Source organism: Amblyomma maculatum, chromosome 6 (assembly GCF_055883805.1).
Source record: "Amblyomma maculatum isolate TAMU_Amacu chromosome 6, ASM5588380v1, whole genome shotgun sequence".
Taxonomy (NCBI): domain Eukaryota; kingdom Metazoa; phylum Arthropoda; class Arachnida; order Ixodida; family Ixodidae; genus Amblyomma; species Amblyomma maculatum.
Window position 1 is genome coordinate 100,460,093 of NC_139349.1, and position 13,996 is coordinate 100,474,088.

At 45.7% G+C, this 13,996-nt stretch overlaps 1 protein-coding gene across 4 annotated transcripts in view; it reads right to left on the reverse strand.

The window, feature by feature from the left end:
• The window catches only part of LOC146186425 (GTPase-activating protein skywalker-like), a 37,139-nt gene that overhangs the window by 12,159 nt on the left and 10,984 nt on the right, over positions 1–13,996 (reverse strand). For 2 of the 4 annotated variants that reach the window (XM_084605687.1, XM_084605686.1), the window contains 3 exons: positions 10,611–10,729; positions 9,427–9,666; positions 5,008–5,366 (listed from right to left, as the gene is read on the reverse strand). In XM_084605687.1, the coding sequence (XP_084461813.1) occupies positions 5,008–5,366; positions 9,427–9,666; positions 10,611–10,729 (718 nt within the window). Of the gene's footprint in view, positions 1–5,007; positions 5,367–9,426; positions 9,667–10,610; positions 10,730–12,340; positions 12,344–13,996 lie in introns of all 4 variants that reach the window. The other 2 variants (XM_084605683.1, XM_084605684.1) reach the window with 2 other exon arrangements.

Consider the following 13,996-nt stretch of genomic DNA (forward strand, 5'->3'; position numbering starts at 1 on the left):
TTTTTCTCCTTGACGCCCGCCAGCCGGCCGCAGCAGTGAGTGAGGCGCGGGCTTTTGGGCCAGGTCTGCGCTCCAGGAGTGCACAAAATTTTAGAAAAATTGCGAGAAAAGCATTGAGAATGCCGAAAGTAACGTTCATGAATTGATTGGATTCTTCTTAGAAGTGTTTGAATGGGGAATACTGATAAACAAAGCTTTCAGGTGAGTTCTGTGCTGCAGACCCTTTTTAAGTCACATGATCAGGTGTTTTACTTTGTGCACCTAATCTAGTATTGCCTCTGACTTTGTGTTTGTTTTTTTAGAGTGTGAAATCTGTCACCGCGGTAAAACTTCGGAAAACGATCCAGGCTGGTGCTTTGAACTTCCAGATCAGAGAAGGTCAAAGCAGGACTTACTCATTTCGCTACTGTCAAGCTATCTGTCTAAGCATAGTATATGTCACGTGATCAACCACGAGATTGGAGTATTGGTTAATTGTACATGTATTTTGATCAATTACTGGGCCAAATTAATTGATATTTAGTAAATTGCAATTAAAATCTCAATTTTAGCTGCAACATCGAACCGTATACCGTTGAGAAGCTTAGGCCAAGTGTAATGGCACTGTGCTAGTTAGCGATCCGCAATTTTGGCGTTAATTAGATAATTGTGTATAAAACCAAACTTTGAGCCAAGGAACAGGTTTGCCACGGCTGTCGTGATATGATGCTGATGGAGGAATTAAATAATTTTATCAGTACGCGGCCACTCACTGTCTTCTCGTATGGTTAAAAGACAGCAGGGTACACTGGGAAAAGTGGTGGGTCCTATTTCCGACACACTGAAGTTCTGGGGAAAGCATGCTGTGGCCTCATGCGCTATGTAAAAGAGCGTAATTTCATTGAACGCAACAATCAAATAAAAAAACAGGGGGCACATAAGTCTTCAACGTGCGGAAATGAGAAAGCGTATAACTGCCAATTAATTAACTATCGCTATCCTATCTATCACTATATCTACTAATGCCGTCAAGTGACCTATCATAACTGTCACTATTCACAACGAACACTATCACCTCACTATCCGGGCCTATTACTATCATTTACTATTAATATCCGTAACAGTCACCATCATTGGCTATCACTATTCATAACCATCACTATTTAATCTGATGCCGCCCCATGACCCATTGATATACTTCAATTTTCATTGACTTACGTTGTCAGTCATATCTCTATTACCTCATAATACCTGACGAGACTATACATTGACTTTTAATTCTTATACTTTCTTATTTTCTCATAAATGGAGGTGGGAAAAGAGCAAGCCACAGAAATAACTGACTACTATCAGCGCGAGGTTCATGTCTCTGTCGAGGAGACTTCCTTTGCTTCAGGACATGTCGGTGAGAGAAAATTGATGGAACTGCGTTGGGCCTCAGTTTTTTTTTTCGAGTTCGTGTAATATTGGCGGCTCAAACCGGTCTTCAGTGAAATGTAGCTAGAACATAGAGCGATGAGTTAATCACTCAGGCTAGGTGAAAAAAAAATTTCTTGCATACAATTGAAATGAGTAATTGTTACAGTGCTAAGAATTGTTGCTAGCAAAATGTTCCCCTATTTTTACATCATAACTATATTCATTATTGATTGTTTAAGTTTCGTAAATACAGAAAATTGATGCAATGATTACGGCTGATTTGACATCGATGGGAAAAATGGGAAAACGTTTCTCGCAGTAAATGAATACGCGGAATTGCGGTTTTAGAGCTCCAGCTTTCAAAGCGAAGGTAACCTGCCAACGCCTAGTAGTCATGGTCAAAGTAAAGCGTGTGTGATCATGTGAATACCAACTGCACATTGGCCGTATCCCTGATAAAACAAACGCATACTTTTTAACCCACGCGTGCGTCGAAGCACGGCAAGACACATTCAAGAATTGAAAAAAAAATGCCGTACGACCTAACTAGTGCAGATTACCCGCAATACCTCGGGTTTACTTGCCAAAAAGTTTTTCAGGGCCAGCATTCATTGCTCCTGAGTAACCGACGCAGACTACAAGTACAAGCTGGAAAGACTAGCTCCTCTACAAGCCCCAATTTTGATTTTTAGTGAAGGAGGCCAGGGATCCTAGCATAATCGCGACAAATGCAATCGAGAGACTGTACTTTTCCAGTTATCACTGACAGCAAAAAGCAGATTATAGTGCCATATTTCTGACTACAGAAGTCGACAGCGTGTGAAATGATGGAGCCTTGGAGCCTCGCACAATATTCAGCATGTTGCAGAGGACAACCTTACATTTATGCAATGAATATGTTGCCGCCGCAAAAATATTGAGGAGCAAGCAGGAATAGAAAACGCAGCGTCAGGTGACGCGTTATTACGGGGAGTGAAAAAGGCGCATTACGTCGCAAACAAACCTGTTCTTTCTAGGAATAAACTTCTTTCGACTAATCTTGTGAATCCATTGACTCTTGCGCAAGCCGTCACGCTTGCCTTGAGGTATCATGAATACCGCATAACCATCTTCAGGCCGCTTGCTGCAGTTGTACGCGCAACAGCACGGCATAGAGCTTGCACGCTGCAATAAAAGCACAGCGCGCAATATTCGCTCGCCGAGAATAGGAGAAAAATGGCGCGAAGGAAAAAGGAAACACAAGGAAAACGCCGGACGCGCGTTGGCTTCCAAGGGCAACGGCAGGGAGACCAATCGTCGCTCAGGAAATCGGGCGGAGAGCAGGCCTTCAGCGAAGGGGCGCGCAAGGGGCGAGGAGGAGGCGAGGAGGTAGCGCGGCGGCGGCAAAGTTCAATCGTTGGCGTAACTTTCAAAGTATCAAGGGGTTTTAGCCGCATGGTCCGCCGGGTTTCCAACAAGCGCGGTGGGTTACGATGCAAGGACACCTTGCGGCTCGCGAACGCATTCGTGACCAGTCGAACCTTGTATTCGACTCCCTACCTCCACCTGCGGAAACAGGAGGAGGATACTGTCGAAGTTATCCTCCGTAAAATCATGAAACGAGCACTGGACCTCCCGGCCTCCACCTCTACCAGCCGTCTCATGGCGCTGGGTGTGGTGAATACTTTCAAGGAACTTCCGGAGGCCCACCTCACCAATCAGTTCAAGCGTCTAACAAAGATAGAGTCGGGTCGCCGTCTTCTTGCCCGACTTCACATCCAACACACCCAACTCACAGAGGAGAGATGTCGCATTCCCGAAAAATTAAGACGCGCCCTCCATGTGCGGCCTCTCCCCGCCAACATGTCCAAAGAGGACCATAATGGTCGGCGCCTGGCGCGGGCGGAAGCCTTGGACCACCATTATGGAAGCAAACCAGGAGTTTTCTATGTGGACGTCTCTGGCCCAAACCCTAGGGGTTGGTACACAGCCGCGGTCATCCACAAGGGCAAAAGAGTAGATGGCCTTACGTTCAAGGCCTAGTCACCAACATACGCAGAAGAGGTGGCCATCGCTCTCGCAGCCTCTGACTCCTCCTCCAAATACATCATAACCGACTCGCAAGGGCTTGTCGGAACGTCCAGTAAGGGTGGACTGCTCCCCTAGCTTACCGCATATACAAAAATTGTAGTAGAGATTCGGATCCCGCGTACCGATCTCTCGTTTAGGCTCCAGGTCACCAAGGTCTCCAAGGGAATGAGGCAGCCGACGCCGCCGCCCGCGCGCCCTCTCCGGGCATTTCCTACGGGAGCCGACGCGGACCAGGATTTTGATTTCAGCCCAGTTTACAAATTTAAAGAAATATGTGAATATTACAGATCTACGCACCAAACTCTTCCCACCCCGTGCAAAGGGCTGGGGAAGGCTAACGAGCGGGTGCTCCTGCGTCTGCTCACCAATACAATGTTGTGCCCGGCTACTCTAAAACATTTTGATGCGCAATTCGACGGGCTGTGCTCGCACTGTGGGGAGGTGTCTGACACCTGCCACATGGTGTGGGCCTGCCAGAAAAACCCATCTTTGCCCCCTATCCCCAACCCCACCCGAGAGAACTGGGAGGCGACCCTGTCCGGCTGCTGCACCCTAGAGGCCCAAAAGGTCTTAACGCAGCGCGCCCGGGCTGCGGCAAACGCCAATGGAGTGCCTGTCTAGGCATCCCACCTAGTGTATATACCTCTATGTATTATAATAAATGTTTTCACTATCACCACCACCCCACCACCACCGGTCGCCGCTGCGTGTACACTCCTCCTCCCTCCCCCCCGCCTTTTCCTGGCGTGGCGGCAGCGGTGTTCTCCAGTTGCCGAAGCGCCGGCTTGGCATCAGCGGATCACGGTGCATGCATCCCAAGTCGAAACGCAGAGCCACGTTGACTTGACGCACTAGCGGCGTCAAGGCATCAGTCAGTCGCTGCTATCTCTTTGCCGTGCAACGTTCCTATGGGTCCACGCGCTGCCTCCCGCAACCTCCCGATAACTTAATCGCTCTCTTCGCGCCTCCTCCAATGCCACCCCTGTGCGGCGGCAATCAGAGCACCGGATCGCTGGCGACGGATCTCGATATGTGCACCGCCCGAGCCGAAACGCATAGCCGCCGCCGTTCGCCATCGCGAACCGCGTGCATAAAAGTTGTCTATATTTGTACATACGTGTCTTGCTCGAATTCTTTGCCTCAATCTATCGAAAAGCTGAAACAGCGGATGAGCTGCGCTCAAATTTCGCACTAGAAAGTGACGTCATCACTGGCAATTTTTTTTATTTCGTGAAGAATTTAAAAATTTGCAAAAAATAAAACCCGTTGCTAGAACCATAATCATTTTATTCGCTAAAAGCATAAATATAAATTCTGACTTGAGCCACATTGAACAATCATAAGCAAGCTCAGGCCGCGAGCCTCCTATCTATGGCGTGCGATACGCATAAATTAATGGTGATCTACGCATCGCGTGCTGATGATAATCGGTTCTCCGGGTGCTCATTAAGTAACACCCCAACACATACCGCCACTATTATAAAGGACAGCCCTAAAGCTCCAAGGCGCCGGCTAATAAGTTCCATAAAAACGTATTACCCGGAGCCGACCTGGATCATGTGTCGGTTGGCCGAGAGGAAGAGCTTCGACGAGTGAGGCACGTCTAGAGCCGAATTGACGCCGACCCATTCGAAGCGCGTGGGCTCTGGCACGAACGTGAAGAGGAACGTCTCTCCAGTGCCGAAGTAGTGCGCTCGCCTACGCTCCTGCCATCTGGTGGAGCAGTAGGCTCCGAAGCGGTCACCCTGGGTGGTCAGGATCGCCAGCACTGTTGGTTCCCGGTTGTCCGCTCGCAGGTAAAGGTTGTTGAGGCTGGTGCCATGTTTGTTGGTCGAGTAAATCACCTCCGGCCACAGCGTAGTGATCCGCGGCGGAAGCCAGTTCCACACGGTGGACATCTAGTGTAGGACAAGCGAAGTTGTTCGCATCACTGCATCAATCAGGATGGCGGCCACTAAATTATTACAGTGCTGTAGTCGCCGGCACAGGAGGTACCTTGGTTGACCTAGATCACCCTTACCTTTCGTGGTGGTGCACGCGAACAACTTGTGAAACAAAGTGTAGAGCTATGCACTATTCATCATCAGCATCATCATCAACATCATCATCATCCACTCTTTTCAGTAGATTTTAGGTCAACAGCTTCCCCCGCTGATCTACAAATAAATATGTGGATGCCGGCCATGACCTTTTCAGCGCTTATAGATTGATTGAGTACATGCGCATTAGCGACTGGTCTATGCATGTGCAGTAACACGACTTTGAAATAATCCAATTAGGAACAATGCCACCCCTGGTCAGCTGTAATAGAACTTTACTGAAAAGGAAACATTTGAAAGGTCTACTACCGGACGCTCGCTAATCTAAATTATCCTCCCGACTGTCTACTGTGATCTGCACCCTTTACTTTCAGCAGTGTCTCTTACTTTAAGATCATCAGCTCTACATATTCTATGCCCAGTTTGTTTAGGCTGATTGTAAAACATAGGCTTAAGTCACTGGCAACATAAGACGGATAAACTTGAGTACCTTCTTTTGGTGCATGACCCTCACATAACAGTCATCACTGAGACTTGGTTGCATGATGCTGTATGTGATTCCGTCCTCATACCCAGCTCATACCAAATCTTTCGTCGCGACCGACCCACACGGGGTGGTGGCGTTGCAGTAGTATTAAAAACCCCCTCTAAACGACGTAGTCCTAAATCAAATCCCAGATCATGAAAGCCTATTTATCCACGTGAATTGCTGGGGCCATGTATTCACAGTGTGTGCTGCTTACAGAGCACCGTCGTGCTCTACTGATTATTTGTTCAGGCTTTACGATCACTTATGCCTGCTTAAAAAAGACCGTCTCATTCTTGCTGGTGATTTTAATCTGCCTGAAATCAATTGGAGTAACCCAAAATCTGTCTTTGATGTTATTGATAACCCTTTGGCTGATATTATGTTCGCGTGCGATCTTGTACAAACTGTAACGGATTATACTCGTGAAATTGGGAATGCCCGTTTTACTCTTGATTTAATCTTTGTCAACAAAAGTGTGTCTCAATATACGGTATCAGTAGGCGCTGGCATTTATGATCACCATGTCGTAAACTTGTCATTTCCGATAGGAAATCGACAACACCACAAGGAACATTCTATTCATATCGTGAAAAATTTTTCACGAGCCAATGACCAAGCCATTTTGGACACACTATGGCATCTCTGATAATCTATGTGGTGATGTTAAATCATTATGGAAGGCATTAATGGAAACTGTACAGTTCTGCCTCGATAATTATGTACCAGACAGACGTACCAAAACTAACAAAAAGAACCCATGGATGACGCGAGAAATTATCATATCCATCGCAAGCTAAAACGTGCCAAGCGTAGCGGTCATTTCAATAGCTCTCATCAAGCCCTTAAATCTGCGCTTGCCTCTCGCTTAGCCGATGCAAAAGCAAAATACTTCACTCACTCACTCCCGAGCTTTCTAAAAGACAGTCCTGAGAAGTTCTGGCGGTACCTCAGTGAAACTAAAAAAGAACCGAGTCAGTTATCTGTTAATAATTGCACTTCTCATGACCCGTCAGTTATTGCCAACTACTTTAATCAGTACTTTCACTCTGTTCTCACCACGGCACGCGATGACGTCCAGTTTGATTATTCCCTTTCGGATTTATCATCCGATTTCATTACTTACGAAGGTGTTTTTAATATGTTACTCAACCTTAACGTGAAGACCTCTGTTGGCCCTGATAATGTACCTAACGTATTCCTGCGTCGCTATGCAGAACCCCTAGCCCATATTTTTACTCATCTGTTCCAGTTATCATTTCGGGACTGCGTCCTTCCTGACGATTGGCGAATTGCCCGAGTGATTCCAGTTTTCAAAAAAGGTGACCGTCTTGATGTTAGAAATTATCGTCCAATTTCATTAACCTCTAGTACATGTAAACTCATGGAACACATCGTTTCCAACTTCATAATCGCATTTCTCGAAGAAAACAACGTTTTGTCGTGTTTCCAACATGGATTTCGGAAAGGCCTTTCAACTGTTACCCAACTGGTAACCACCATTCCCGAAGTGGCATCCTCTCTTGATAAGGGTAAGCAAATAGACATGATATTTCTTGACTTTAGCAAAGCATTTGATCGCGTCTCCCATAACAAACTAGTCCTAAAGCTTCAGAACATTGGCCTTCCTTTACCAATGGTGAAGTGGATTCAAGCATACCTCAGTAACCGAAAACAGTTCGTCCACGTGAATGGCTGCTCCTCTAAAATTCTCCCGGTTGGCTCTGGAGTACCTCAGGGAAGTGTCCCGGGCACTGTTTTATTCCTAATTTACATTAATGACATTGCTGCCTCAGTTGACATCACATCTGTTAGTATCAGGTTATTCGCAGATGACTGTGTTCTATTCAAAACTATTCGTTGCATAGATGACCAAATTGCTTTGAACAATAACCTTAATGATGTACACCAGTGGTGTAGTCTTTGGTCTATGGAATTAAACAGAGAAAAATCCGTTCTTCTTCGCGTAACTAACAAAAAAACTCCGTTTCAGTTTTTGTATAAAATCAACGAATATCCAATAGTTCAGGTGGATGAGTGTAAATATCTAGGCGTCACGATAACTAAAAACTTGAACTGGACCAGCCACATCAACAAAACCTGTGCATCAGCCTTCAGGAAACTAGGTTTTCTTCGTTCTAAATTAAGGTCAGCCCCTGCCCATGTTAAGCTGCTAGCATACAATACGCTTATCAGACCTCAGCTGGAGTATGCTTGTGTGGTGTGGACATAACTAAAGTAGAAAAGGTACAGATAAAAGCAGTTCGTTTTATATTCAATGCATATGGCAGATTAGATTCCCCATCGTCTTTAATGAGTGATAACATTTTGACATTAGAAACGAGAAGAATTATTTCCAGATTGCGGTTTCTGTATCGGCTTTGCAATCACCAACTTGATATCAATGCACAATTGTTCATTTATCCACGCGTGGGTCGTCCAACCCGACACTCCCATCATCACAACCTGGAACCAATCTTTACCCGTACTAAATGATTCAAGAACTCTTTTTCCGCGCTCTGTCTCCCAGTGGAATGCACTTCCAAAATATGTTTTCTCCGCTAATAATGTAACAGTTTTTGAAGAAGGTGAACGAAAGGCCCTGCTTTGATTTTTTGCTTCCCTATTTGCTGATTTAAATTTTTTTTTCCCATCATACGTTTGCACTGTACCCTGTTCGTTTTATATTTTTGCTTGCCGATGGTGGCGCTGAAATGCATTTTCTTTTGTTCTGTATTGCCCTCCTGCTTGGTCTATATTGACTGCAGTATATTCTAAATAAAAATAAAATAAAAATAAAATTCGTGTGAGTATGTTCAACGGATACAAAAATCAGATTCTTTGAAATTAGTTATTACCTGAGCACCTCAACCGTCTGATCGAATGAGACAAAAATATTCCAACGTGCTGTAAGTTAAACGACTAAACTATGAAAAGAGAATGGAGGCAAGCGTTGTACTACTGCCTCACGTTACTTAGGAGCCCAGCGTAAAATGCTGAAAAAAAAAAAAAAAAAAAAAAAAACATGTGGAAAGATTCACTGCTCGTCTCTTTACGGACCATATGCACGCACGAAGGATGACAGTGGCAGAGAAATAAATATTCATTTGTGGTGTATTTGTAAATGTCTCGCAAAGCCAACCGGTGTACACTACACGGCGCCACTAGTCAGTTTCATCGTAGGTTTTACGTCTTTTGGCAAGCTGTGGTGAAGTTTCGCTTGCCGTTGACTACTACTGTACATCCTTCGTTATTTATTTAACCAATTCTCGCCCAGCCTACCCGTTCACGTGTGCCCGTGTTTTTTCCTCGTCATGCTCCTCTTAAGTTAGCTATCAGCCGCTGCAGTAACTGAGCGTTGACGAGCATCACAGCTCATCCTGTCGCGCCCACCTGCTCGGCAGTGAGGACCTCGGAACGGAAGTTGGCCAGGGGAATGATGCCAACCGAGATGGCCCGGGCGGCGCCGCGACCACAGTTTTTCATCGAGAGGCCCGGTGTCGTCGCCTCTATGCGGCAACCAGTGGCCGATATGGCCCTCTCGGAGCTAGCTCTCCTGCGTACGCTGGAACGGTTCCGGACGTACGCCTCAGACTTAAGCAGGTGTTGGTTGAGCAGCTTTCCACTTACGCCCTGCACGCGGCAAAATTCGAAACTCTTTGTACGATGATTTGATTGAAGTCTAATGCTCTCGTCCTGCTGGATTTGCTATGTTCGTAATACCAAGTAGGACATAGAAGAAAGGGTGTAGTGAAGATGGAATTCTTAACAGCCTAATTCTACTCGGAAAAGAGACGGAAATGACAAACTGGCTTGTCTTCGTAGTGGAACTGCTTGAGTAGAAGACAACGCGTAGAAAAACGTCCTGCTCAAACTAAACTGCTCTTGACAAAACGTTAGTGCGTAAGTGACACGGTACAACCGCCCTTTCCTGCAGTGGTGGGACAGCTGGAGGTGTACAGTTCTCCATGCAAACAATATAGTATGCCTCGACTTATTCCTGACTCGTTTAATGCCCAGTGTTAGGTGCTACTGTTTCGCTTCTTCAGTGTGTTTTTGAAATGAGTTACACTAGAAAAGTGATCAGTTTTCATTGTTTTTACATGGTAATCGTTTTATTTCGGATTACAATCTTCGAGACTTTTTCAACGATATATGACCTGGCGTTGTAGCCTAATTACAAATTGTTATTCGCAGTTAGCAAATTCGCGACTATTAGGTGAGACTTCTAATTAGCCCAAGCAGTTATGTTCAAAGTAAGCTATCCAAGGATATATGAGTTGGCGATTTCGCATAACTGAATTTTTGATCGTAAATAATTGACGATTTTTGAGACCCGAAATTATTCCGGTTCAATTGCGCTCGATGTAAGCTATCCAAGAAAATATGGAGATTTGTAGTGTAAAGGTCGGTTCTTAATCCCAGTTAACAAATCTAGAACGCGGTTATACCCGACATAAACTATCCATCGATATATGACAATGCAGTGTACAGCTACGCATTAAATATTCGAGAAGATATGAACACTGGGTACAGCTGGCTACAGATCAACAGTAACGTGAAGAGCACATCCATACCCGGATGCCGTAAGCGGTCTTGATCAGCTTGTCCACATTGTAGGGCATCTCCTTGCAGAACGCTATGATCCGATCAGGAAATCCACGGAGGTCTCGCCCATATTCTTCTGAAGAATCCGCTGTAAAAAGCAAGTTGAGGACTGAACGCAACGCGCTCATGCAGTTGGCATCAACGCTTCTTGGCCGTCGGTTGAAACTAAAGATCACACCAACAAAGTAGATCCCATGCTATCAAAGCATCATTAAATTTTACAAGAGCTGGTAAGCGCCCTGTTCCTGACTATTCACCTACTGTGATGTCGCGACTCGGACAACAAATTTTAGGGACGATCAGTTGCCAACCTCTACCGTAAACAGCTACTATTGGTAAGGTGTATAACGTCGCGAAGAAGCACTTCGACCATGAGAACCACTGCAATGAATGAAATGTCGTCCACTGTAAGTTCCTTAACGAACGCTGACATCGGACACGCAAAATATTACTTATTTAACCCCTGTAAAAATGATGCCGCTTCCGCCGAGTTCCGAGATGAAAATTTAGGAGGACTCCATAGTTTCGCTTCAAGAGTAGGTTAATAGCACCTTTAACACCACCTTTTAATTCGAAAAATTTTTTTGGCAATGAGAGACTCGCAGAGTTCGGCAGAGCATTAGACGTCTTTAGTTTATTTGGATTTTGGGGAAAAGTAGGTTCAATATCTGTCTCACCCTCACTTATAATTAACGGCATGATAATATCGTTGTTTGAAATCCCGATCGCACAGTCGCCTCCAACTTGAATAACCGATATACGTGCGAAGTGGGCAGCGAAATGGCTGTACACCAAGGTGAACGCTACACTACCAACGGTGGTGCCACAACTTTTGAAGGAAATCTCGTGGGTATTTTATTTCGCCAAGCTTTTCTCAATTCCGGGTTACGGCAACGGCAATGGCGACGCCTTCTCTACCATACAATTTGTATACGCTTCGTGTAAAAGCGCATACAACTCCTGTGCCTATTTGCTGGATGTGACCTCTATATAAGTATTAGCGAATTGTATTATTCAGTATGGATACCTGATGAGGTAAGGTCCTTAAATAACTGGGAGCTGCCTGTCAGTACCATTATCTTAGTTACTTGCAGATGCGGAGCCGTAACACGTACTGCTGAATATTTTTCTAGGAGTTGAAATGCCAAAGGCATATCGACGGTGGGGAGATGAAAGGTTCGGTTGGGGCGCATATGATTTTTCCAGCATAAACGGCGAGACATATGCTAAGTGGATATCATTTGCGCATTCTATTTGAAAACGCTTAAAAAATCTTTATACATATATGAGACCTATTCATACCAAATTTATTGGATATGAAGTTGAAGGATATATGTAAGATGCGGTGGGCAGCCTTTGTACTAGGAAAATGCGGGTCGAGGCTAAAAAAAAAAAACAAAACAAAACGCTCATATGCATGAACGTAGGTAAATAAAATAAAATGAAATCAGAAAAAAGTTTACCGTCCACACGGGAGTCGAACCACGATCCGACCGCACGTCAGCCCAGTACTCCACACTACGGTGACATTTTTTTTTTCCTTATTTCTTTATTACCGACTTTGCCATGGGACAGGTGCAACACGTAATGACAAAACACGGCAGCAACACATTTACCGAGGTGGCAGGTTTAAAGGTTTTCAACAGCACCAGATCATCAAGCCCTCCAATCCGTGTTGGCTGGTCATTAAGTTCCCGACGCGCTTCTCTGAACTCTATGACACTTTCAATGAAGCGCTCACGTACAGATCTCACTTCGATATCTGCTTTGTTGTACTACATCCTCGTTTTCCACAAACTTTGGAGGCCCAGGAGCATAATAGTATCAAAATGATTGTCATCTGCTTGTACAGGTAAGAGCCTAATGATATAGTGTGTATATAGAAGGTTTTCTTCCTTCTGGGCACTATACTAATGACAAAACTCTTTAATGATCTTTGAAGGATATCTCAGAAAAAGTCGCCTCCCGCCAATCCAAAAGCGCGTGTTTCATTTTTTCTTTTCTTTTCTTTTTTTTTTTTTTCGTATGAAACAGTTATTCGACCAAGGAGGGACAAAAGGGGAAAAAAGATTCAGCGTGTTTACAGGGCAATCGGCGAATGATGAACGCACTTAAGGAAAATATACAAAGTGCAAAACAGAAAAGTAACGCTAGAAAAGGACGAATATAACCGTATTTAACCATTGGTCGCCTTAGTGTAGTGACCTTTTTCATTGTCACGAAATCGGCGGACATTTCTATTGAAGCAGCGTGGCATGAAAGAAGCGCGGGCGTGGCGTCGCATAGAGCATAGAGAGTCCGAGAATCTTGCAGAAATGTCTCCTAGCTTCTCCGCAATGAGAGCCCATAGCCTTGCGCGCATCGGCGTCACCCCCTTCTCATCTCTCGGCGGCGACTGTGCTGGTCCTCTCCAAAAACTTCTGCCGCTCCTGACCAATGATGCGCGGCTCGGCGGGAGGAAGAACGCGCCGGCTTTGGCGAGTTGTGACAGACAGACGCGGCGCGCCCTATTTATTGAGGTCACGTCGCTTTGTGATTGTTGCAGCGAGCGTTGCAGTGCTACTGCTTGTCTTCCGGGGTCACCCCGCAGTTCGGCAAGCCTGCGATATTTAGGGAGCGGCGCTCGTCTACAAGACGGCCACATCTTGCCTCTCCAGACAGCGGTCTGCGACAGTGCCCGGTGAACAATTTGGTGTTTGACTCTCTCGTGTGTTGTTTGTATAGCCTCTGTGTTTATTGAAAACCTCTTGTTGCATGCTTTGCATTGCCTTTCTGTGAACCTTTTTTTTTGTGCACTTTAGGTGTCAGTGTGAATTCCTCCGTATCGTCTCTTGAGGCTTTTGTTTATTCATTCTGACTCCGACCCTTACTCTGGCTTGAACCGGCGAAAGCTGGGCACCAAACGGACAACCCCTTCTGTCTCGCCCCGCCGGGGTGGCGCAGTGGTTACGGCGCTCGACTACTGTTCCCAAGGACGCGGGATCGAATCCCGGCCTCGGCGGCCGCTTGTCGATGGAGGCGAAAAGCAAGGCGCCCGTGTGCTGTGCGATGTCAGTGCACGTTAAAGAACCCCAGGTGGTCGAAATTTCCGGAGTCCTCCACTACGGCGTCTCTCATAGCCTGAGTTGCTTTGGGACGTTAAACCCCACAAACCAACCAAACAACCCCTTCTGTTACCACAGGTAGTTGACACCCGGCTGAGCTTGCCACGCAAGTCGAGGGTATCTCCTTTGAGACCGGAACAGCTGCCCTCACTCACAGTAAGTGTGTCTGGGAGTATGCGTACCACTAGTGGTACATAATTAATTATTAATGGGTGATATTCATGTCACTACACTACAGCGACCAATGATTA